The sequence below is a fragment of the Anolis sagrei genome, chromosome 1 (assembly GCF_037176765.1).
Source record: "Anolis sagrei isolate rAnoSag1 chromosome 1, rAnoSag1.mat, whole genome shotgun sequence".
NCBI classification, from domain to species: Eukaryota; Metazoa; Chordata; class Lepidosauria; order Squamata; family Dactyloidae; genus Anolis; species Anolis sagrei.
In genome coordinates, this window is record NC_090021.1 from 250,308,140 (window position 1) to 250,334,286 (window position 26,147).

The 26,147-nt window shown below is 39.6% G+C and overlaps 1 protein-coding gene across 1 annotated transcript in view; it reads left to right on the forward strand.

Annotated features, from left to right (window-relative positions):
* The window catches only part of RRAS2 (RAS related 2), a 45,570-nt gene that overhangs the window by 16,627 nt on the left and 2,796 nt on the right, over nucleotides 1-26,147 (forward strand). The window contains exons 2-5 of the mRNA XM_060767471.2: nucleotides 20,280-20,367; nucleotides 21,835-21,937; nucleotides 22,824-22,932; nucleotides 25,207-25,325. Of these exons, the coding sequence (XP_060623454.1) occupies nucleotides 20,280-20,367; nucleotides 21,835-21,937; nucleotides 22,824-22,932; nucleotides 25,207-25,325 (419 nt within the window). The remainder of the gene's footprint in view (nucleotides 1-20,279; nucleotides 20,368-21,834; nucleotides 21,938-22,823; nucleotides 22,933-25,206; nucleotides 25,326-26,147) is intronic.

The following is a 26,147-nucleotide window of genomic DNA, read 5'->3' on the forward strand; positions in this document are numbered from 1 at the left end:
TTAAGGTTTGTGAAAATTTTGTCACTTAGGAAAATAAGCAACATTCTTCCCCAGTTCTGTGGCTGAAATATAGAGGCTGCAGCTTATCAGATGTCTCCACAGATATAGCATTGAGCATGTGTCTGCATTCGTGTGTGTATGTGCCTGTGTGAGACATCCTGCACAGATCCTTGGATAGAAAGTAATTAAAAAAAAGAAAAGTAAAATAAATTAGTATATCTGAACATCATATACTAAGGTTTTAAGCATGCTTAAAATATAAAATTAATACAGACTCCTGGCTGTTGTCTTGGTTGACAGAATTGTTGTAGTTTCACATAAACTGTACCACACCACCCAACTGACTGTGGAATCATCATGTGTATTGGGGAACTTGGTCTCATTTCCAGTGTTCAGGTCAGATTCAAACTTCTGTGCATGGAGAAGAGAGACTTGATCTTCGAGCAGCGGGATAATTATGCCAAGTTTTCAGAGATAAGCTCCATTTTGTGGTCCACATTTAAAAAAAAAACCTCAGTTGTCTTCTTGCACATCTGAGATAAACAGTTTCACAAACCTACAGTTTTTAATCCTGAACCATTTGAAAGCAACGGGTGGTGTTTTACAAGCTGTAGAGTTCTTTATTATCCAGATGGGCATCATTCATACTATATCCGCCGGCTAGGGGAAGACTCATGCAGGTTAGTTGTAACCTGAGAACAACTTTCATGTGAGAGCTTACTCATGCAGTGAGAAGAAATGTAAATAAGTTGGGAAAGATGTAACTAAGGGAGAGCACCTTGTTGGAAACCCCCCTTCAGTCGCTGTCTTAATACACATCTTTATAAAAGGATCTGAGAGTTATTTTTTCTCATTTGATTCAAGGCTATAGTCTTCCCACGCTGGTTGAATTCACAAAGAAAGAGCTGTAGAGGAATTTTGCAGGGGAAGCTACATATCCAATGTGTGGCAAGCATCTAATTTTACATTTATGTAATTTCTCTCTATAGGTATAGATTACACTTTTTCCTGTAACTGTAAGGTACTTTGCATAGATTTATCTTGAATGTAAAAGCACTGAGATAAACACAGTTGAATGCTTATTGTGATGCTTTTAAATTGGGATGGGAGGTTCCTTGCGGCCATGCTTACCTTGCAGAAATCCACTTCCCCGTGAGATTGAGTCTGACCCAATTTATACTAGTAGCTTTTATTAGTAGAACGTGTGTGTGTGTATGCACAATAAGCAGTGTGTATAATAAAAACCAGCAGCAAAACCCAGAACATGTGATAGCCCATAAAATATGCAAATTGGCAGGAATGTGAAATAGTGTTAAGATCTAAAAGCCCTAAAAATTCTTGAAATGTCTGGGAAAATAAAAACTAGATGGTACTTTCTGGAAAGTCAGGAAAACTGGGATTAAAATATGTTGATGTAACAGATATTTTGAGATTCCTCTGCCATGGGGCTATCTGCCCTTGTAGAAAAACAGAAGAACCCATGTATAATATGTACTGAGCTGTACATGTTCCACAATATGATATGAGTTTGAACATGTTTGTTTTGGAAATTTTATTATCATATGATTGTGACAGAGTAAAATGTTTTTCTGTTTGATTGCATTGTTTTGTTATAGAGAAACTAGTATTTTCTGGCCTTGTCTAAAAAGTACATTTATGCGTTGCGGAGTCTTAAACTTATCCACTGAACATTTAATGTAATGTATCATATACCTTTTTTTGGCTTTGCAGATGGACCTTTATTCCTTTATTCCTACATAGAATAGCCAATAATTCTCAGTGACTGGCTGTTTTCCCCAGCATCATTCAAACACAGGCAAGAATAGGGGTAAAGTTTCTCAGTGAAGGTGTCCATGATGTAGATGTGGGCCATTTGGTTGCTTTTGTAAAAGGACACCTAGCCGCCTTTGTAATCCACAAGGATTCTAGTGGGGATGCTGGCCATGGTCTTTAAAACATTAAAAATATACTTAAAATATAAAAATTATATTTAATTATATTTAAAATACAAACATTGTTTTAAACTATAAAAATAAGTAAAACAATAACATTTTTAAAACTCAGGATTGTTTTTTGAATGGTGGTCAGAAAAATAGAAATAAAAATGTGGAAGAGACTCTTATGCTGGAAAATTGCAGTTCACTTGCCATTGGCTAAAGCAAAGGCTTTGCAGAGAGTACCTCCCTCCTTCCCCCAAGGTTTTTAAAAGCCTTGCTTTGCTATAAGCAGCCATCTTGCCTGTTTTATTGGAAGGCAACCATGGGAGGAGACTCTAGGTCTGTCTTGGTGTAGATGTGGGAGAAAATGCTCTTTTAATGTATTGTCGAAGGCTTTGATGGCTGGAATCACTGGGTTGTTGTAGGTTTTTTGGGCTATATGGCCATGTTCTAGAAGCATTCTCTCCTGATGTTTCGCCTGCATCTATGGCACACATCCTCCTACAACAACCCAATGCTCTTTTCGATAATTTTGCTCCAAACAATTTAGGGTGTGAAAGTCAAAAACCTACAGTTTGAATTCAGTTTGGAAATATACTAACAGCCATACCAGTACTAGTATATTATAATGTATTTATCAATGCCAGTTAGCTAATTAATTAGAGTGGGGGAAGTGTATTATTCTTCTCAAGTGTTCCCTTGACACCTATTGTGGCCATAATGAAATGTGAAAGTAGATAACACACAAACATCCATATGAGCTTCAGATTTCCAGATATGATGATGGCTAGTTTCCTCTAGTGAGCTCCAGGCAGCATGCATTACTACCTACCTTCCTTCTTTCACCTCAAAGCAACCCATTTAAGTAGATTAAAATAAGAGAGAGTAACTCATCCAAAGACTAGTCCAAATGAGTGGAGACTAGAGCCTTGATCTCACAAGTTGTAGCCCAACATTGTAAGTGCTGTCCAATTCTACACCTCATTTGTTTGGTATTTTCTATGCTCTTGTCTTTTACTCCTTTATTTTGGTGCTTAATACACATTGTGATTTCCAAGCAATTTATCCATAGCCTTCATGTGACTATTTCCAAACCTGATAGACATCCCCTGCTTCTAGGAAGAATACAAATTCGGACTGTCCCCAGATTTGATATGTGTTCTTTTGAAATAATCAGAAGGAAGTTTTGATTATATCAGTGCAGATAAGTGTGTATGGGCATAAGATGCTATCTGATCTTGGAAGCTAAAGAGGGTTATGACCCTGGTTTGTACTTGGATGGAAAACCACCAATGAACACCAGGTGCTGTTGGCTGTATTTCAGAGGAAGGAACTGGCAAACCCCCTGTCAGAGTATTCCTTACCTAAAGAATTAATGGGGTTGCCATAAGTTGACAGGTGACTTGAAGGAGTGCACACACATATACGTAGCAGGGCAAATCCACATTTTACTTTGGAATGATGGGTGAATGCATTGTAACACATATAAGCTTAAGCAGAGGAGGAAAGTCTCATATCATTTTTCCAGGTCACTCACAATTTGGCTCCAAGTCAGGACATATGGTAACTTTTTATCCTTTGTTACACTCTTTGGTAACATGTTGGAGACAAGGGTAGCCAAAATGTGGGCTACATGTGGCTTGTAGTCTTAAAACAGTAAAGAGGGTTTAAAGACATGTGCACAATTTTATTGCAAGCCCCAGTGTGTTCTCTTAATAGCATCAAATAAAATTGCCGGTTGGGCTGGAGAATGGGCGAGGGAGCCATTCACTAAAGAGAGTAAAATGGCTTGTCAACTCCCATTCTCCTGATGTGTTTGCTCTTCGTCATCCCGGATGCTAGAGTAATCTTTTGGATTTGTGTATTTATCTCAGTGTTGTGTCATCAGGCATTGTTCTCGTGCCTTTTGTTAACTTAATCTCTGCGGTTCCAGTCCTTTTAACAAACGCAAACCCAGCACGCAATAACATATGGAACCAACTACTGTTGAAGCTTTAAAGTCTTTTGCTTGTCTGTCAATAAATTTCCCTGCTAGTTGCTGTGTTATTTTGTAGCAGCAGAAACACAATAGCATCTTCTGGCACGCCATGTTTAGTCATCAAGCTGTTCTTGGAGTTTGTAAAAACAGATTTTTAAAACTCAAGTACCAAAGTTACAAGTGTGTTCCTTACACAATGTAACAAAATTGAATGAACTTTGCTTCTGAAGAGGATTTGTTGGTGACTCATCGACTCAGTAGTTGAGACTGTCAATTAAGCTTCTGGGATTCCACATGTTGAATTTGTCTCTAAATATTTTGGATTGTATGTAGTTGTGCCTCCTGTGCTGCTGGAGGGCAGCAGATATAACATTTTTAGAAATATTAAAACTATAAGATGTGCAAAGTTTGGACTGTGGGCCATTTCAGAGAAATCAACTTTTTTACTCCAAAACTTCTCATAGTCCTTTATACAAAATAATCTGAGGTATGTTTACTCAGAAATAAGACCCACTTTGTTTATTGTGGCTTACTCCTGATTAAACACACAGAGGATTGTAGTCCCCAAAATACAAATACCTCATGGCAGTGGTTCCCAATGTTTTGTTCTCCAGGTGTTTTAGACTTCAACTCCCAAAAATCACAGCCATCTTACTAGCTGTTATGAATTGTGGGGTCTGAAATCCAAAACACCTGGAGGACCAAACATTGGAAACCACTTCCTTAGGGTACAATCATATATATCAGTGGTTCTCAACCTGTGGGTCCCCAGATGTTTTCACTTTCAACTCCCAGAAATCATAAGAGGTGGTAAACTGGCTGGGATTTATGGGAATTGTAGGCCAAAACACCTGGGTACCCACAGGTTGAGAACTACTGATATATATACAGGCAGCCCTCAAGTTACAAACAAGATAGGTTCTTTAGGTTTGTTCTTCAGTTGAAATTGTTTGTAAGTTGGAACATGTAAGTTGCCCTTGAAACTAGGACTTGGAGCAATGGGTTCAAATTACAGGAAAGGAAATTCCACCTGAACATTAGGAAGAACTTCCTGACAGTACGAGCTGTTCAACAGTGAAACTCTCTGCATTGTAGTGTGGTGGAAGCTCCTTCATTGGAAACTTTTAATCAGAAGATGGATGGCCATCTTTTGAGGGATACTTTGATTGTGCTTTCCTGCATGGCAGGAGGTTGGACTAGATGGCCCATGTGTCCAACTATTATTCTATGTTCATTTCTTAACTCTAGCCATGCACTTTGGATAGCAAAGGGAAGAGTTAACACCCCTGTGGTGTTTATTTTGCTGTTTGTATGCCTGTTTAGAAGATTTTACTTTACTTCCTGTCCCTGTGATACTTGGATTTTGAAAACTTTGACTTATTGTGGAAACAAAGATTGGGTATAAAGCTTCAATTGAGACACCTTTTCCCCATAATAACTCTTCCATGAGTGAATTTCTATTCTGAGGGATTTCTCTCACTTCCTGTTGTTTCACCCCCATTTGTAACTATGAGTCATTTGTAAGTAGGATGTTTGTAACTCGGGGACTGCCTGTATCTCTCTCTCTCTCTCTCTGTACATGTATATGTATACACACACACACTGAAATAGGAATTCCTGAGTTTGGTGGCACTCGCTGTCTGGTTAAGGTTGCAGTGTTGATTTTTGTACAAAGTAGCACTGTAATTAGAGAGATCCAGTTAGTTACGTAGAAGCACAAAAAGCTTGGTTGGGTAAAGGTAAAGGTTTCCCCTGGCATTAAGTCTAGTTGTGTCTGAGTCTGGGGGGTAGTGATAATCTCTATTTATAAACCAAAGAGCCGGCCTTGTCCGTAGACACCTCCAAGGTAACGTGACCAGCATGACTGCCTGGAGCACTGTTACCTTCTCACAGAAGCAGTACCTATTGATCTACTCACATTTGGATGTTTTCAAACTGCTAGGTTGACAGAAGCTGGACCAAACAGTGGGAGCTCACCCCGCTCCCCGGTTTCAAACTGCCAACCTTTCGGTCAGTAAGTTCAGCAACTCAGTGGTTTAACCTGCTGCGTCACCAGGGGGCCTAAAGCTTGGTTATTGTACTCTTAATATGTTTGCAGACTATGTGGTAGTGAGAGCAGAAGCCAGATTTTGTAGCAAATGGAATATCAAAATTGGCTTGTTTAATAAAGAAAGACATATTTTTAAGCAATCTCATTCAGACACAGTATTATGGATTTGCAAAATAGTTTTTTCCAAAATAAGCACTCATGTCAGGAGACTTCTGGTAAAAGCGTTTTGGGGTTTTACAACTACATTAACAGGCATAATCACAGATTCTTTGCTTATGAAGTGAAGATCTATTAACCTGTCATAATTCAAACTTTCAGTTAACTTTTTTATTTTGTTTCAAGGGTTTTGTGCTGAAAAGGCTTATTAACCTCCAAAACATTTCAAGTGGTTAAGGGCCTTCTATACTTGTTTGATAGTCACTTGACTAAATACAGGAGTAATGAGGTACATTGTTTTCTCACAGCTACTCTCTTAGTTAACCATTGTAAAATTTCATTCTCATCAAATGATCAGGTCTGTTTGGTGTTGAGGTTTTAAAACAGAATTTTGCACTTCCCAAAACAAGTCTGTAATTTCCAAAAGTTCTCATATCTTGCATTGTAGACTCAAGTACAAGTAGTTGTATTTGCAGAATGTGAAAATCCCCTATGAGAGAAATGACTGCTTTGACTATTTGAAGACAATGTTGGGTGCAAATATAACATGGGTTTCACTGCCAAGAAGGATAATTTTTTACAAGATGGCTGTGTTGTGAGAACTGTGACTATGAGATGGGTGTGAAATACTCAGTTGAACCATTTCCACTTGTCCCTTGCTCTGTCCTGTTCTCAGTAGGCAGCAACACATGCCTAAAATGGGTGCTTTCCAAAGTGTAAGGTAGAGAAATGCTCTTAGTTTAGTTTTGCCATTTTTACTACTGCTGTCTGACCACCGGTTTGATTTGTACAAGAGTTCAGTTGCCTCGGTGGTGCAGTGGGTTAAACTGCTGAGCTGTTAAACTTGTTGACTGAAAGGTCACAGGTTCGAATCCTGGGAGCAGCGTGAGCTTCCCCTGTCAGCCCCAGCTTCTGCCAATCTAGCAGTTCGAAAACATGCAAATGTGAGTAGATCTATAGGTACCGCTTCAGCGGGAAGATAAAGGCGCTCCTTGCAGTCATGCTGGCTACATGACTTTGGAGGTGTCTATGGACAACACCAGCTATTCTGCTTAGAAATTGAGATGAGCACCAATCCCCTGAGTCGAACACGACTGGACTTAATGTCAGGGGAAAACCTTTACCTTTACCTCAGTTTTAATAGTAAAATGGGATAAAGTTTTTAAGTTCCCGCAGTGCTAGAAATTTGGGAACTGAAGGAACATTTCATTTGATGGGGCAGAATTCTCATTGGAAGAAGAAGGAGATTAGAAAATGACAGAATTTGGAAAGAGCGAAGCAAAACAGCAGAGGAGAGGAAGGTGGTGAGGGCAAGTAACAAAGCAAGAATGGAGTAAGACAATGAGACAGTTGGGTAAATGAAGGCATCTGAAAAAATTGGGTGGGAAGGTTACAGAAAGGCCTCTTACCCATAACTTATCTTGTGTATATAAGCTCCCCCCTCCCCACCAGTCTAGCCTCACATCCAAATACACACAAATTTTATTGATATTGTACTACCCCTCTCCCTGCTTGAAACTGTTTTCAATTGCATGTTAGACCAGACTATGATTTCTGTGGAGGCCCTACTCTCAGTCCTGCCTCTGTTGCAGGTGCGTCTGGTGGGAATGAAAGTCAGAGCCTTCTCAGTGGTGGCTCCCTCGGCTGTGGAACTTCCTCCCCAGTGATGTTAGAGCACCTCCCTCCCTCCTGGTCTTCAGAAGGAAAACTGAAAACCTGACTCTGAGGCCAAGCCTTTGGAGATTTCTCTATAGTGCAATATTGACCTCAAAATACATTCAGTTGATCTTTGGGATGGCCCCAGATTATGATTGAGGATGGTGTGATTTTAATAGTGAATGCAATGTTTTATATGTTTTAATGTGCATTTAATTTTAAATTTTTTTTTTAACTTGAGTGTATTCTAACTGTTTGTTGCCCAAAGGCTGGTGTTGTTGAATAGTTGCCATATCCGAAGCTGCCTTGAGTCCCCTTCCGGATAGAGAAAGGCAGGATACAAACAGAGTAAATAAATAAATATACCGTAAATGCAGCACCAGTACCTGCAGTTTTGCCTACCTTCATCTGACAAAGTATGTTTTTTCTAGGAATTTTTAGACCCTTCAGGTGATTCTATGATGTTGGACGTTACTATGAAGTCACCCTGAAGGATCTAGCAAATACCTAGAGAAAATACCTCTCTGTGATTGTTCTAGGTCCCCCAGGACAACTGTTCAGTAGCATCCAGTGGAAATTGTTAATTTCAGTAGGGGTCCACTGTTATCCATGGTTTGCAGTATCCTCAGTAAGTTCAGGCCTGTATCCTCCTCAGATATAGGGGTCATTTCTGTTGCTTGTGGGAGGAATTGCAGTCCTTAATCACTGGTGCTGATTTAGATTTGTAGTTGGATGGAACCTGAGTCAAGAATTGCATTGGGTTTTTGTAAATAGCATGAATAGAGCAATAGTTTCTCAGTATTCCCCTTATGAAGAGTTGTGTTTGTGTGAACTATTATAAATGGCATTACTCACTCTGCCCTTTGAGTCCATAGTCATTGGACAGAGCTTCATATGAACTCTAGCTAGTGGACTGATCAAAAAGAGCCAACCATTAGTGACTACTAAAATTAGATGTACCAATCTGAAATATTTCATTTTGTATGAGTACAGTATTATGCTTAATGTAAACAGTAAACATTGAAGGAAAATGAGGTGTTTGTTTTTAGGGGTTGGAGAGAGAGAGATGAGTAACTTGTGCTAGATTATACATGATGAAAGACTAAATTGCGACTAAATTAAATACAACTTTAAATACAACTAAGTATTATTTTTTTCACCTTTCCAAGGGAACACTAGATTTCTTACTTTACTCTCACATTCTTTACAGAATGGATACAATTTTTAGCATGTCTCTACTCTTAACTGAATAGATGTGTTTTGCATTGTGTGTGTATGTTTTTGTATGTCAGAATACACAGATGATAAGGACCACAGTTACAGCTAAGCAATCTGGATTTCTTTTTGTGGGCATGTGCATACATTTCTGTATTTGCATGCATATGTAAAGCTGTACCTTCTTCATATGTATGAGTTATATGTTACATCTGAGCTGGCTCAAGTTGTTAGAAGTAAAATGTGCAAACCTTACTGCTTAATTCATTCATTAATTAGAGTACTTTCCTTTTGAAAACATTTAAAAGCATTCTAGAAAGTTGTATTACAATGAGACAAGATGCAGGTATAGGTAATGGATTTCCCCCAGCTTCTACATGGCTATAGGATCTTAAAGCATCAATTTTAAATTTTATTTTAAATGTGTAAAGCATGTCATGACTTTCCGACTTCTGCATACTATTAAAATTGCTTTCTTCAAGCACAGCTAAAATGACAAAGGATGCAAACTTCATGGAAGGCATAAATTTATGGTTCTTTTGAAAAAACTGGCCTCGTTTCCCAGAACTATAGTGCCAGTTCATTGTCACTTGACTTTTGCCTTTCCTTCGTGCTAATCTGAAAAGCAAAATACAAACATTGCAACACATTTCTTGGCAGGCTTCATGCTGTTTGAAATCCTGTAACTTTGAAGTTGCATTAAAATATCAAAGGCAGCTTGTAGTGCTTACTAGTTCTGAAAATACAGTTTCATCTGCCATTTTTTAGGTTTACATAGGCACAGGACACAAGTGAAAATGGGAATATCGTGAATATCTTTAGTCCAAAATTGTATATAACCCGCATACTTGTTTGAGTGGGCATGAGGGTGTGCATTTCCCAGATGCACAGCTAATGGTAACTCCAGACATTTTATAAGGCTTTTAAAAGTAAAGGTTTTCCCTGATATTAAGTCTAGTTGTGTCCAACTCGGGGGGGGGGGGATGCTCATCTTCTTTTCTAAGCTGAAGAGCCGACATTGTCCATAGGAATCTCCAAGGTCACGAGGCCAGCATGACTGCATGGAACGCCATTACCTTCCTGCATAAATGTTACCTATTGATCTATTCACATTTGCATGTTTTCGAAATGCTAGGTTGGCAGAAGCTGGGCCTAACAGTGGGAGCTCACCCTGCTCCCCAGATTCGAACCGCAACCTTTTGGTCAGTAAGTTCAGCAGCTCATCAGTTTAACCCACTGCGCCACCAGGGGGCCTAAGGCTTTTTAGGCAGGAATATTCTGAGGTAGTTTGGCCAGTTTCTTCCTCTGAAATTGATCCTATGATATCTGGTATTCGTTGGCAGGTTCCCATCCAAGTACCAACTAGAGCAGACCCTGCTTAGCTTTCAAGATCAGATGGCACCTTTGAGGGTATTTATTGTATTAGTTTTCATTCTGTTATGACAGTAATATTACTTGAAAATGAAAGGCGGGGCTGCTTTATGAGGAGGCTCTTGGGTGGGATGAGAGTGAACTTTAGTACTGAAAACAAATGTGAGAATGACCTTTAACAAAACCTGGATGGTGGTCTAGAGGCAGATCAAGGGGAAAGAATAGTCTTGATTGAGCTGCCCACTGTGTAGTAACTGTAATTGGCATAGAACCTGATGGATTCATGACTGCCTGGAGTACCATTACCTTCCTGCAGAGTGTTACCTATTGATCTACTCACATTTACATGTTCTCGAACTGCTAGGTTGTCAGAAGCTGGGCATAACAACAGGAGCTCACCCTCCTCCCCGGATTTGAACCTACAACCTTTCAGTTAGTAAATTCAGCAGTTCAGTGGTTTAACTTGCTGTGCCACCAAGGTCCCCTAAACATATACATTTAAAACAATAAAATTAAAACATCTAAACACTAAAACCAATAATTAAATCACATAATCCAAAATCATAATCCAGGAGCCATTCCAGTCGTAATTGCACTTAACTCTATATCATTTATTGCACTGACTTTATTGTCCGGAGGCTTGGTCCCACAGCCACATTTTTACTTTCTTTCTAAAGGTCAGGAGGGAGGGAGCTGATCTAGTTTCGCTGGGGAGGGAGTTCCATAGGTGAGGGGCCACTACTGAGAAGGCCCTGTGTCTCATCCCCACTAACCGCACCTGCGAAGAAGGTGAGACCGAGAGCAGGGCCTCCCCAGGAGATCTTAACCCCTTCAGACAGGTAAACTGGGCCAGAACCATTTAGACTTTATAAGCTAAAGCCAGCACTTTGAATTGTGCTCGGTAGCAGACAGGCAACCCTCAGACCTTGTGTAATAAAGCTTCAAAACTCCACCTGTTCTAGGAATATATTGTGAAAAGAGAAAGGAAGAACTGTTTCATAGCTTGATAGAAATGCAAAAGACCACATAATAACAGAGAGAAAATACTGACACAGTTGCTTAATAATTTTTAATTGGTGATCCCTCTTGTGGTTAGTAAAGGTTTTCCCCTGACATTAAGTCCAGTCGTGTCTGACTCTGGAATGGTGCTCATTTCCATTGCTAAGCCAAAGAGCTGGCACTGTCCATAGACTCCTCCAAGGTCATGTGGCAAGCATAACTGCAAATGGTGCCATTACCTTCCCACCAGAGTGGTACCTATTGATCTACTCACATTTGCATGATTTCGAACTGCTAGGTTAGCAGAAGCTGGAGCTAACAGTGGGAGCTCACTGCTCCCTGGATTCCAACTTGCGACCTTTCGGTCATCAAGTTCAGCAGCTCAATGGTTTAACTCACTGTGCCATCAGGAGCTCCTTTGTGGATAGGAGTTTTCGAGTATTTGTGAAATGGATAGTAGTTTTTGAGTGTTTGTGAAATGTCTTTTCAAATGTACCAGAAATCAGTATTTGAGCTGTTTTCTCTTAAGGCACCTCAGCTGCATGTAGTTTATACAGCAAATCCAAATAGCTAATAAAGATCCTGTGTTTGTTTATTGCTGAGGAAAAATAACAGGCACCTAAGTGAGAAGCTTACAGCAATCATTCAGGTAGAGTGTAGACAACATTCTAGAAATTGAATTGTTCCTTTTCTTGTTGGATCCTGATTAGCACAAATATCAGGCAGAACTCTTTACACACAGCAAAGCAGAGTAGCTTCTAGCTAGTAGGTACTAGCTCATTTGTTGACAATACTACAATCCACATCAAATTTCACATTAATATTTTTTACCATGGTATTTTTAAAGGTTAAACTTCTCCTAGGGCATATACTGTATAACATGTTTAGAGGTACCTGGATCAGTTTTCTAGTTGCCACTTGTGACTAGACAGTGAATCTTGATTAGTAAGGAAGTTGTTTTTCAAGTAGCAAGCTCTTTAAAAATTGGTTTTGACACCACCGCATACAGTCAGAGCAATGCTCCTGCAGGCCACAAACCTCTGTTATTTTTACCAACTCTTAGTGACCTTTTGAGAGCGGCAGTACCTTGATAGCCCAGTTGCAGCTGAAAAATGTTAGCTCATAATGCTTGTTGTAATGACTTAGAAAACAATGGTGCATGTACTCTCCTTTCTCTGTATAAATGCATGTATGTAGATGAGTGTATGTGGATGCCAAATACATGGAAGGAGGAGCAGGAGTGTCCCCTTGGCCCTGTCTATATCTTCAACAGAAGATATGAAGGGACTCCTCATGTTTGTATAGCTGTGTTCCCAGTTAGGTTCCTTGCATGGTTGGGATTCCTGGTCCCACAGGAATGTCTATGCATATGGATCCTTCTTTCACATAGTTGACAGTATTACAGTAGAGTCTTGCTTATTCAACATAAACGGGCCAGCAGAATGTTGGATGAGCAAAAATGTTGGATAAAAAGAAGGGATTAAGAAAAAGCCTATTAAATTTAAAATTACAATATGATTTTACAAATTAAGCACCAAAACATGTTTTACAACAAATTGACAGTAAAAGCAGTTCAATACATTGTAATGTTATGTAGGTTTTTTTTGTTGTGTCAGGAGCGACTTGAGAAACTGCAAGTCGCTCTTGGTGTGAGAGAATTGGTTGTCTGCAAGGACGTTGCCCAGGGGACGCCCTGATGTTTTGATGTTTTACCATCCTTGTGGGAGGCTTCTCTCATGCCCCCGCATTAGGAGCTGGAGCTGATAGAAGGAGCTCATTCACTGTCTCCCCGGATTCGAACCTGCTACCTGTCGGTCTTCAGTCCTGCTGGCACAGGGGTTTAACCCGCTGTGCCACCGGGGCTCCTTTAACATAACATTACTACGTTATGTAGTAATTACTGTGTTTATGAATTCTGCACCAAAACATCACAATGTATTGAAACATCTGTGGATTCGGGCGGGAGGCAGACTGTGTTAGATAATACAGAAAGTTGAATGAGCGAAGGTTGAATAAGCGAGACTCTACTGTATCTGTTTATGTTCTTTCATCATAAGCATGTACTGATGAGAAAAATACTGCTAGCCTCTTACAAAAGACCAGTTTTGTTTCAGGGCTTCCTAGAATAAACATATAACAGCAAACCATTTCTGGGTGCTCAGAACTAAGTAAGGCTTCTAGTGTAATTGTCCAAACATTGGATATGAGCAAAAACATCTGAGCCTACTTGTTGACATGATTGAAAGCCAGTTGGTTGGGAGTTCTGCTCTGGTGGTTTGAATTATTCAGCCTATATTGGACAGAACTACATTCATCTTGAGGTTCAGGGTATGCAGTTTAGGAGTAATTTTGAAGCCAGGGCCCATCCAGGCAGACCCATATCCCAGCCTCATCTCTTTCCCAAAAACAAACCTAAGCCTTGATGATTCATACTCTTGTTATGTCCAGATTGGGTCATTATAGTGTGTTTTGCTGTTCATACATGCCCAGTAAAGGATTCATGAGGCATCTGCTGTTCACCTTGCATTTTTTAGGCAGGCATACATGTCTACAGTAGTTTCAGCTACAGTTGAATCATGCTTTTCCCCAGAATTGTCTGCTGCAGACAACTTCTGCAACAATACTTCTCCAACTCTCCTTCACCACACTCCCATTGCCAGTGCTTTTAAAATCTTCTAGCTCAACAGACAATAAAGAGGAAAATTGGGACTGGGGAGGCATGAATAGGCTTTGTAGGAAGGAGCTCTATTGTCAGAGGCTTTGCTTACAGAGGTGTGCATGTAGTTAACGTGGCTTTGGACTAACTTGAAATTGAGTTTCTGAATTGTCTTCTTTTAAAGTAAGTTTTTAAAGTTTTCTATCTTATTTGTTTTTAATGGGCTATTAATAAAAAGATGGGATAGAAATACTTTATATACCTTTTCCATAAGAAATGAATACAACATATTTCTACGATGCCCATATCCATCAGTTAATTTGTCCACATCTTTTAAAATATGTCATCCCTATGCATTTTCTAGGTCCCCCAACACAAATCTGTGGTATTCTTGGAATGGAAGTCCTTCATTTCAATAGGGTTTGCTATTATCCATGTGAAATCCAGGAACTTAGACTCCACAAATTCAGGGGCTTGTGGTGGTGTATTGATCATAGGGGAGAGGGGAGGCCTGGTCTCTGAGAGGTCCCCTCTATCTTGTGGGGTTCCTCAGGGGGCCATTCTCTCCCCTCTGTTGTTTAACATCTATATGCGACCACTTGCTCAGCTGGTTCGAGGATTTGGGCTTGAGTGTTATCAGTATGCCGATGACACTCAGCTGGTGCTGAAGATGGAAGGCTGACCAGACTCTGTACCCAATTGTTTCCATCAGTGCCTCGAGGCCGTTACTGGATGGCTGCGTGCCAGCAGGTTGAGGGTGAATCCAGCAAAGACGGAGATCCTATGGCTGGGTGGACCGGGCAGTGGGGACATCCATCTGCCCACCCTGGATGGCGAGGCGTTATGCCTGTCATCATTGGTAAAGAGTCTGAGAGTCCTTTTGGACCCTCTGCTGACAATGGAGGCCCAGGTCTCCGCCGTGAGCAGAACCGCCATCTTTCACCTGTGGCAGGCTAGACGGCTGGCCCCCTACCTGTCCAGGGACGACCTAGCTACAGTGATCCAGGCCACAGTCATCTCAAGACTGGACTACTGTAACACCCTCTACATTGGCCTCCCTCTGTCGGTGATTTGGAAGCTCAAGTTGGTACAAAACGCAGCTGCTCGGCTTCTTGCGGGAATTCCAATGAGATGCCACATAACACCAATCTTACTACAGCTGCATTGGTTACCAATTGAGCACCGGATCACTTTCAAAATGATGGTACTCACCTTTAAGGCCTTGCATGGTCTGGGGCCAATGTATCTGAGGGATCGTCTCACCCCCTACCAACCCCAGAGATCCCTCCGTTCTGAGGACCAAGATCTATTGGAAGTCCCCAGTGTCAAGACCTTGTGTCTAACGGCAACCAGACACAGAGCCTGCACATCAGTGGCGCCATCAGTCTGGGATGCTCTGCCACCTGAAGTTCGTGCCCTGCGGGACTTACCAGCTTTCCGCAGGGCATGTAAGACATACCTGTTCCGACAGGCTTTTAATGTTTGATACTGTTGTTTTTAAATTGTTTTAAATTGCTTTTAAACTTTGTTAGATTTTAGCTATTCTTGTAAGCCGCTCTGAGCCCCAGGGGAGTGGCGGCATATAAGTTTAAATAATAAATAAAAAAAAATATTGTATTGGCATCACACAATACGTTACATAAGTAATATCTTAAACAATGAAATTGCAGTTTGACTAATTCAAAATAAAATTACAGTATAAAGATCATGTGGCTTAGATGCATCTGATAAATGTGATGGTCTACAAAAGCACAAGCTACTCATTTCTTTCTCTCAGTCTCAAATGTGCTACAAGATCAATTTTCTTACTGATACAGACTAACACAACTGTGTCTTTGAATTCTATCACACTGGCATATCAGTTTTCTCTTAATGAGAACTACAGTAGAAACATCTGCTTATTTCTGTTGTCTTTTTAAGAACTGGGAAAACGGTTCAGCCCTTCTGGAAGCATTTTAGCTCAGGCTGAGATCATGTAGCAAAGATAATTAATTCTGAAAACATGGTTTAACAGACAGGAAAATCCCTAAGTCTTCCCACAGACAAAATGTGTAGGGGATGACTCCAATACTAATTCTGACCTGCTCTAAGAGCCTTCTATTACTTGATTTGTGTCTGGCTGTCTCCTCGGTGGGCTAGACTGTAAATACATGTGCCATATGCTGCTGCAAGCATAGCATTTGTTGGAAGTCCCAAGCACATGTATGTTGTGACTTTCCATTCCTAAGAAACAGCAAGAATTGTCAGTGTTCTGATGAGAAATATGACTAATAATATTGAACAAAGAGTAATCTTATTTTGGTTTTCCTTAATGTAATGATCCTGTCTCTCCCTCCCTCTTCAACCAGTAAAGCAATCACACACCCTTCTTATCTGCATGTTTATATGGGTGGAATATATATTCCTAGAGTGCTGCACAGTTGCTTATTTAAATATAAATTCATCCCTCCCCAAAGGAAAATCAGCACACCATATTTGAGAATTTAACTTTAACAGATTCAATTATTTGTCGCTTCTGGTGTAAGAGAATTGGCTGTCTGCATGGATATTGCCCATGGGATGCCTGGATGTTTTACTATCCTGTGGGAGGCTTTTCTCTTGTCCCCACATGAGAAGCTGGAGCTGACAGGGGGGCAGATTAGAACTGCTGAATTTGATTACTATTGCCTCTCTAGAGATCTCTAGGTTCTCTCGTGTGACTCTATGTGCTGGAGAACCCAGAGATTCCTAGAGAAGTGTTCTCAGATGAGAAAAAAGTGTTTTTTTTATTTTGCAGATTTCTCACTTCTGTAGGGTTCTTGTGCCCCTAACCCCAGCAAATGTGGATGGCTGATTATAGCTTTAAGTTTGCAGTGTTATTGGATATAATTCCATAAGGTTTTTATCTGAGGTCTACTAGTAAATAGAATTTGGAAGATTGCTTCTAAAAGGCAGCTGAAGGGGAGAAATCAGGTGTCACATTTGTCTTTTAGAAGTTAGCAGCAGATTTCCAGGTCATTGTCCTGCATCATTCTCTTTCTGAAATCTCTTATTTGATAGATCAAAGAAACTCTTATCCCATCTTTATTTCCCCCTTAAACCAAAGGGTATAATTGAGCTGTCTCTTCAACTCTTAAACTGTGATGCATATGGAGATCTAGAGGTGGTTAAGAGCCATTTGCAGATACAACAACTTCAAAGCCTGAGTTTGCTACCCAATGAATGCTAAACATGAGTGGATAAAATTCTATTTTGACTTTGTGAAGAAGAGAAAATAAATCTGTGGAACTTGCTCCATTCTGGAATACTTACTTGCTTGAAAGGAGTTGCTGTTTCACTCTCAGTAAATACTAAATAGTATTCATGCAAAGAGCTGCAGGAGTAGATCTGGGGTGACTCCTGAAAGTTCTGCTCATGAGAGAGAGGGTTTCAGCCTATTCTTTTGGATTTAGAACTGTGTGTTCTGTTGTGCACCTAGATGCTGCACAAAATGAAAAATTAAAACAGTCATTGTCTGCCAACTTGCAATCTATCAATCAATGAAGACAAAATAAAAGCAGGTCATTCCATCCAGCCAAGAGAGTTCACCAACAGCGTTGTGAAAGTTGCTTTGAAAGCTTGCCACAGGGTGGTGGCCCATCTCCTAATTGCAGAAGGCATCATTGGAGTGTGTTGGCATTTATGCAGGTTTCCTCCAGTCCTACCAATTAAAGACATAAAGGACACATTCCAGGGTGACTGTTGGGTTTGAAAAACCTGTTAGCTATATGTTCTGTCACTTTATAAATATCTACAGAGAGCAAGCCAATAGGATTGCAAGTCCCATCAGCTTCTGCTGTGACTTCTTTGGAGGCTTTTAAGCAGAGGCTGGATGTCCATAAGTCAGGGGTGCTTTGAATGCAATTTTCTTGCTTCTTTGCAGGGGGTTGGACTGGATGCCCCACAAAGTCTCTTCCAACTCCAACTGATGGTCAAATATTATGGGAATTGTAACCCAAAATATCTAGGGGCAGCAACAAGTTACTATCTCATCATTAAGGCATTCCTTCTTCATGTCTGATTCAGAAAGTGGTAGATGGGGTCTGTCTGTTTGTTTAGAGGTGTTTTTAATACTTTATTCTGGCCAGGTGCATATTTCAGTGGTAGGACTAGTAGGAGACTAGGGAAGGCCTAAACACTGCAGAACCTTGCCATGAAAATTAGTCAAAATGCTTGGCCAACTTAGAAAAAGAGTGGGAGAGAGAAGGTGACTGACAGCTGGCCTTGTCTGGAAAGTCCCTGTACAATATAGTCTTGAGTATTGAACTAATTCTATGAATAATACAACATCTGTTCTGACAGGTTTAGTCAAACAATTTTATTTAAATGATGCATAAGTGCTGAGTCACTATTTATGGAGTCATTAAAAAAAGGAAACTATAACAAGCTTCAAAAGTTTAAATTCTTCAGATTTCTTAGTTTGTTGATGGGTGCCTTCGAGTCATTTATGATTTACAGTGACCCTGTCAAAGGGTTTTCTGGGTCTGTGTGACACAGCCAGGTCACCCAGTGGGTTTCCATGTCTAAGAGATTAATCAAAACCTGGTCTCCAGAGATTTAGGTCCACTGCTCAAGCAGCTAGACCTAGGTGGCTCTCAGGGATTGCTTAGATCTATCCTGCTCCAGTATTCAAGTTTGCTAGTGGTCTTTGTTTCTGTTTTGCTCTTTTGTCAGCTCTGCCTTTTCCTCCCTTATTTTGCAGCTCTCAAGCAGCCTGTGCTCCTGCGATGGGGGAGGTGCCAAAAGCTGTCAAGTTCTATCATAGTATGATTAGAAGGCATTGTTTATCATAGCATTCATGTGGAGTGACTCTGGAATAATATGATTTTAAAACATATATTCAAAATTTTCAGACCCTTACTTGGAAATCATTCCTAAGACATGAGAGCTTAAAAGCATATACTTCCTCTATATTAGAGTATGAGGACACTGATATAAATATGTTGATCTCTGTTCATAAATATGTTGATCTTGATTGTTGTGCATCTTGGCAATAATTGGGAACCTTGGCAATGACCAGAGTGTGTTTTAACAATATAACATGAGCACCCTGCTGAACATGGAGCCCACCAGAGAACATGTGGCTAGAATGGCATCTTTATTTGCATCATTATCCTTATAATCCAAGACTGCTGCCAGTCCAGCTGTTACACTTCCTTCATACTCATTCTCTTCTGTGCTGCCTACATTCAAGAAATCACTAGGGGGCATTTTTAATTACTTGTAACCATTTTATTACAGTTTTTAACAATGCAGCTAAAATGTAAGTTCAGGGCAGGTAGCCTGATAGCTTTAGTGTTATGATTATAGTCTATTGACTTCACATATTTTACTGTATGCCTTCAAGTTGTTTCCAACTTGGGTGGTGTTATGTGCCTTTAAGTGTTTCCTACTTACAGCAATCCTAAGGAGATCCTATCGCATGGTTCCACCAGAAGCTGCACTGGAGGACCTAGAGATTCCTAGAGAGAATAATTTAATCAATTCCATGAATAATCAAATCTGCAAATGTGAAGGGCCAACTATGCAAAATCCTTGTTGCTTTGATGCCAAATTGGAATTGGCTACTGTCTATACCCTCAAATCACCCGAAAGCTGTTGAACCTAGATGACCAGAAGAGATTGGAATAATGTAATGTGTCTTTCTTACTTCTCATTCTCAGACCTGTTGACAGATTTTTATTTTAGTTAAGCTTGGGTTTAGCATTGGTTGCCTTACTTGCAGTCCTCAATTTCAGTCAAATCCTTGCTAATTAAGATGTTGTGTAAAATTAGGAGCTAGGTAATGGTAGAACATCTCTTGGCAAGCAGCCTGATTGTTGTGTTGAGCATAAGTTGATGTAATTTACCCAGTGCTTCAATGGAGTGATCTGAATATTAATGTCTTTTAACCTTCTGAATTGTAATTGGCCATCAGGGACCTCCCCCTCCCCACACACACACTTTTTTTTGGCAGAAATTAAATAAATGTCATTTCAGTCTTGAATCTTGTTCAGTTATAACTATGTCTAAGTGTTTTTCTTTATGGCAGTGATAGTTCTGAAATCTTTCTTTTATCCCAGATTTGCCAAACATCCTGGTGGTGGGATGCAGTCAGTTACACCATGAGAGCATTTATATCCCCTGGGAAACTACTGGCTTGCCTTAATTATAAATTGTGTTTATATTCTTCTGAGCTCTGCCTCTATTGACATGAAAGAATGGATGCTGTGGGCTTGAACATTATTTTTCTTCTCTCTACAGTCCTACTTTGTCACAGACTATGATCCAACAATTGAAGACTCCTACACAAAGCAATGTGTAATAGACGAGAGGGCAGCAAGATTGGATAGTAAGTATTATTTATTTTGTTTTTGTTTCACTATAGCAAGGTGGGGAAGCTTCATTTTTGCCTCAGAGCCAACGTAGTTCCCAAGGCTGAATGTGGGAACCTGCATACCAGTAGATGGTAGGAACAGAGACTGAACAGGAGAGGATTAACCCCTCCCCCAGCATTATGTTGATAAGATATGCAGGTGTTAGTTCATCTTATGTCTGCGCATGTTTTTTTGGTCACTGTAAGATTTTTATTGTCTTCCATGCCCCACAAAGATCAAAGCCCACTATCCGGAGTCAAAGTTTCATTGTTATAACCCCAGTGAAGGGTACTAGAGAAGAGCTAGACACTTCTCTGACACTGACTGACACACACATATGCACACCAACTCCCAAATACACTCTACCAATCAGGGAATGGCTCTTCATGGAGCAAAATTGTCAGTCCTGGGTTGGTATGTGGGGAGAAGTACCTATGGCACTCCTTATGCTACAGCATGGCAGCTAAGACTTGCTTATGCAGAATAATAACAATAATAATAATCATCTTTATTTATACTCCACCGCCTCTTCCCAAAGGTACTCGGGGCAGCTTACAACAATCAACAGATCCAAAAATAATTTAAGCAATAGACAAAGAACAATAACCAATTATCACTACATAGAATTAAATCATACCAATAAAAACATTAATAAATAATAGTTTAAAAAGCTATTTGCTCTCTAAAACAATATAAATATAGACACCGTTAACCATACTAAATGTGCTCATCAATTCACCTATAAATCACTTCACCTTGGGGTTTCACATTCAGCTTCTTTCATTTATCTTTTTCATTCAGAACTGACTTTGATCCAGTGCCAGGGTAAATCTGTTAAACAGTTTAATGTAGTGTATGCACCACAGTTGCTTCCTCCTTCTCCCTGTTCATTTAGTCTATTCCTAAAAACTAAACTTACCATCACTTCATAACACATTTTTGTTCCTGGGTTATAAATGTCATTTCCTAATTGGCTCTATTATAAGGACATGGAAAAAGTTTATTAAATTACAAAAACTTTGATTTTGCGGGACATCCTATAGCATATTTTGCTATAGATTTTCCATGAATATCTTATAGAGTCTCAACCAATCTAACATACCATAGTTTGTGACAGTCACAAAAACAAAGTTTTTGGAACTTCCAAAGTAAGTACCAGACAATTAAACAGGAAATAACACTTTCAAGCCAGGAGCATAATCTTTTTTCAAATTTTGTTACATAGTGTAATTGAATTGTCATACAGATATTTAGTAAATACACGGGAATCTAATTTCACTAAGTGATGAATTTGGATGTGAAGACAAATTATGTTGACTTTTAAAATAATAATCTGTAATTTCTGGGAGTCATTGAGGAGAGTTAACGAGCAAGAAAGACCTGGAGCTTTCCTTAATGTACCTTATCTTCAGAGGTGAAATGATTCATCTCAACTTGTTTAGTCCTAGATACAGCAGGGCAAGAAGAATTTGGGGCCATGCGGGAGCAGTACATGAGGACAGGAGAAGGCTTTCTGCTTGTCTTCTCGGTCACAGATAAAGGAAGGTAAGAAAGAACCAGAAGTCTCCCTAACAAACTATCAGTACTTGCATAGTGCTTGCATAGGGCCACTATAGCTGGAGTAATTAACCCTGAAGATGTATTTTAATATGGGTCATGGCATTGTAAATAAATGCCATAGCCAGGGTTTAGAGCAGTGGTCCCCAACCTTTGGTTATCTAGATATTTTGGACTTTAGCTCCCACAATTCCTAACTGCTTGGAAGTTGGCTGGGACTTCTGGTAGTTGAAGCCCATACACCAGGAGAACCAAAGGTTGGGAACCACTAGGCTACAGAACGGTTTGGCCACTTCTGCTTGCTGGTGCAGATGGTGGAGTTGTGTTACTTTAAAAGCAACCTCACCATGCTTGATATTTTGAAACTAAGGAGAGTTGAGAATCATAATACGTAATACAAATCAGAGTTATTTCCTCGTCACTACTTGCTTTTCCTGGGGCTGAATAAAACCTGCCCTTCCAAATGTGGTGAAAATACCCCCATATCCCCTAGAAGGCATTTTGGGGGAAATACATTTTTAATTTTGCACCTTTTTGGATCTCAGGCAGTAAGAAGGCTTCCAAATGTGGTGAAAGTGGCTTCCACATCTCTTGAGATCATTTTACGCATTCAGGAGCAAAACGTTTATATTTTTTGCAAAAGTGATTTTGACCCTTCGGGATCATGAAACGTGTGTATGTGTGTGTGTGTATGATTTAAAAGGAACATGAAGAAGAGGTGATATAATGAGCAAATACAAGCTCTTGGGAAGGTTGTAAATACAGTTTACATCTCATTGCACCTCTCAACATCTTTGTTAGATGGACTTAGGCAAAAATTTCCTTGACCATAACATGGAGTTGTTCATCTAACCTCTTCCTTTTGTTCCTTCAGCTTTGAAGAAATTTACAAGTTTCAAAGACAGATTCTTAGAGTTAAAGACCGAGATGAATTCCCCATGATCCTAGTTGGTAACAAAGCAGACCTGGACCATCAAAGACAGGTAAAATATTGGTCAGTCCTCACATTCTGGGAATGACTTCTTAGGGGCAGTGGCTGTACCTCAAGTGGTAGAGCACATGCTTTGTGAATCTTCAGGTCTTATTTGAAACCCTGGATGGAAACATTGGAATGGTGCAGACTGTACTGAGCTGAACAGACCAAGGGTCTGACTCTGTAAGGCAATTTCCCAGGCTGCTTTTAGTCGGCTTAGCCTAAGCAAAGCAGCAGATATATGTCTCAAGAATTTTAATATATGGTATTTTATCTAGCTGAAAAGTTCAACACACTTTCAATGAGGTATATTATTAAAGTCTTCTTCAATGCTAAATAAAAACACAAAAGGTGTGGCATCTTGAAATGTGACCCTTTTTTCCTCTGGATATTATTGGATGCTCCCCAGATTTTACCATTCTGAAAGGTGATATAGTTCAAGATGGCTCAGCAACCTCTTCCATCATCAAATAGATTTGACAGAAGGCTATGTCATCCTTGGTTAAAACAATTGTTTACTTTATTATTTTGTAGAGAAGGGGAAATCCAGTGGTGAGCAAACTCCTTTTGGCAATGACATTTGGTAGCAAGTTGCTGTAAAGGAAATGAAATAGCCCTGTTATAGGGAATGGTTGCCAAGATAAGGGCATCTTTCATGGAAATTAATAGATACCCATGTTGTGTTTAAAGTTCGAGATACTTGGGATGTGGCATAGGAAACTGGCCTTCCTAATGTATTAAAGCTTCCCTACATTAGATCAACTTCTGAGTAATTGCCACATTAATGTGATCCAAGACATAATCTATGAGGATGAGACACTGATCCATGACATCATTATCAAGGCATGATTTCCCCCTAGAGTTATGTTTATATTTCCCATACCAACAATTAGTCATCACACTAGACAGTATTCAGAGAATGATCTAATAGAAATGTCAGCCCCTTCAGAAAGGCACTTTTACTGGAATGCAGGGGACTAGTTGTCACAAGCTAATATGCATTTACCACCTGTTTAGACATTTCAGACTAATATTATTTTAATTGCTGTACTTTTAGTTTGTAAGTCCTTTACAAACTATTGAATTTTCAAGATCATTCTTTCCAAAAAAAATGGCAACATATTTGTTTAGCCAACTTTTATTTGCACTTTATGTATAGACAATGCTGCAATGCAAACAAATAATGAATACAAGTAACAGTTTGGACAAATTTATGTATCTTGAAGTAACTTGATCTAGTGTTGGTGATATACTGGAGTAGTAGCTGGGTTTGGAGCCAGATCCTCTATGGATCAGTTGGAATTGCTTCCTACTCTAGTGCCTCCCTTCTGTTTAATTACTTTTTGGGGCCTAAATCCAACAACCATGTGTCCCAATTGGAGTAGGAGACCCATTGGTCCTAATTAGCATTATCCCCAGCTAGAGAAAATGTCCTGACTAGTAAGTTGACATTTAGGTAAATACTGTTGATTCGGTCTACTTTAGTTGGGATTTATGCCTCTTAATATATTCCTTCTTGTTTGAAATATCTGTTTTTAAGTTAGCATGACACAAAGGAGGAAGGCAGGCTTCTCTGTTCAAATGTACAAAGGAGCACTGATATGAAGTACTCTTGAACTGTATCAATTGTAAGTACAGTGGGCCCTATCCAGACCAGGACCCCTACATCTCTCAGTGATGGTCTTGTTCAGACTGGATGACTTGTGCTTTTATTTATGTATTTATTTATTATTTACTGTGTTTATACCCTGCCCTTCTCACTGCAAAGGGGATTCAGAGTGCCTTACAATAGGCAACAATTCAATGCCGTATAAAACAGACATATACCGGTAATAAAATAAACATATACATTAAAAACATAACATTAAAAAGCAATATAAACATTAAAACCAATTATTAAAAACCACACAATTTGAAATCATAGTCAAGGAGCCGTTCCAGTCGTGATTGTACATATTATATTTTCACTTTTTGTAAGGTGAAAGAGGTTGCGGCAAATGTAGCCACTAGCTGTGCTTTAATGTCTGCTTTGATGCTTCTAGGTCACAGTTATTTTTACAAAAGCAGTTTGAAATTCCATATTCTGTTTTTTTCTGTATATAAAGTTTGTGCTTGACTTCTGTAGTCTAACTTTGCTTTTAGAGAGTTGCACTCTGTTGTTCAAAAAATAGGTTACAGGTTAGAAACCTTAGCTTCAAATTATGATCAGTTGTATATTAGACGATCCAGGTGAGTGATCCAATCAGAATGCATATCCATTATATATCTTATTTCTGTTTTTCAGGTAACACAAGAGGAAGGGCAGCAGTTAGCACGACAGCTGAAAGTAACATATATGGAAGCATCAGCAAAAATACGACTGAATGTAGACCAAGCTTTTCATGAACTTGTCAGAGTTGTTAGGTAAGCCTTGTGTTGTGAACATATCAATACTTTCTTAAGAATAAAAATGCACTTCTTCTCCCTTTTTATGTCTTTTCCTAGTATTTATTCTTCGTTATTTATTTATACCTTAAGGGCCCAAATACTGTGGCCAATTGAAACATTCACACCTAGCTCCAACAGACAAGGGTTCTTTCTCCCACCCTGCACCTTCCACAGATATACAAACCCAATTTTCCTAGTTTCCAACAAACCTCACAATCTCTGAGGATGCTTGCCACAGATGCAGGTGAAACATCAGGAGAGAATGCTTCTAGAACATGGCCATACAGCCCGAAAAACCTACAACAACCCACTGTACCACAGTTGAAAGACTGCTCTGCTTTTCTAAAAAGAGATTATAAAAAGCGATATAAGCTTTAGACTTGTACACAATTGCTTGGATGGAAGTACCTTTGGACTCTGATGCTTAATTCTGAGTAGAAACAGAATTGTACTATTAATGTGATTCACATTGATCTTTTCCTTTTAGATGAAGAGCAGCTTGCTTTAAACCTTAGGTTTATGCAGCTATCTTGACAGTGTCAATGAGTCTGGGTCATTGAACAGAACCATGTAATAGGAAAATAAAGTATCAATGTGCTGAGAGTCCTAGCATGAATTGTCCTATGTGCTGGCTGTTCTCCGTAGTCATTAGGAAGAATGCATTTCAAGTCTGCAACTTTAATTGGGCTATTGTAGTAAGCTGCCCCAAGTCCTTTTGTAGAGGGGGTGAGATATAAATAAAGATTGTTGTTGTTGTTGTTGTTGCTTCACTTCCTTCAGTGCTAGCATTTTTATTCA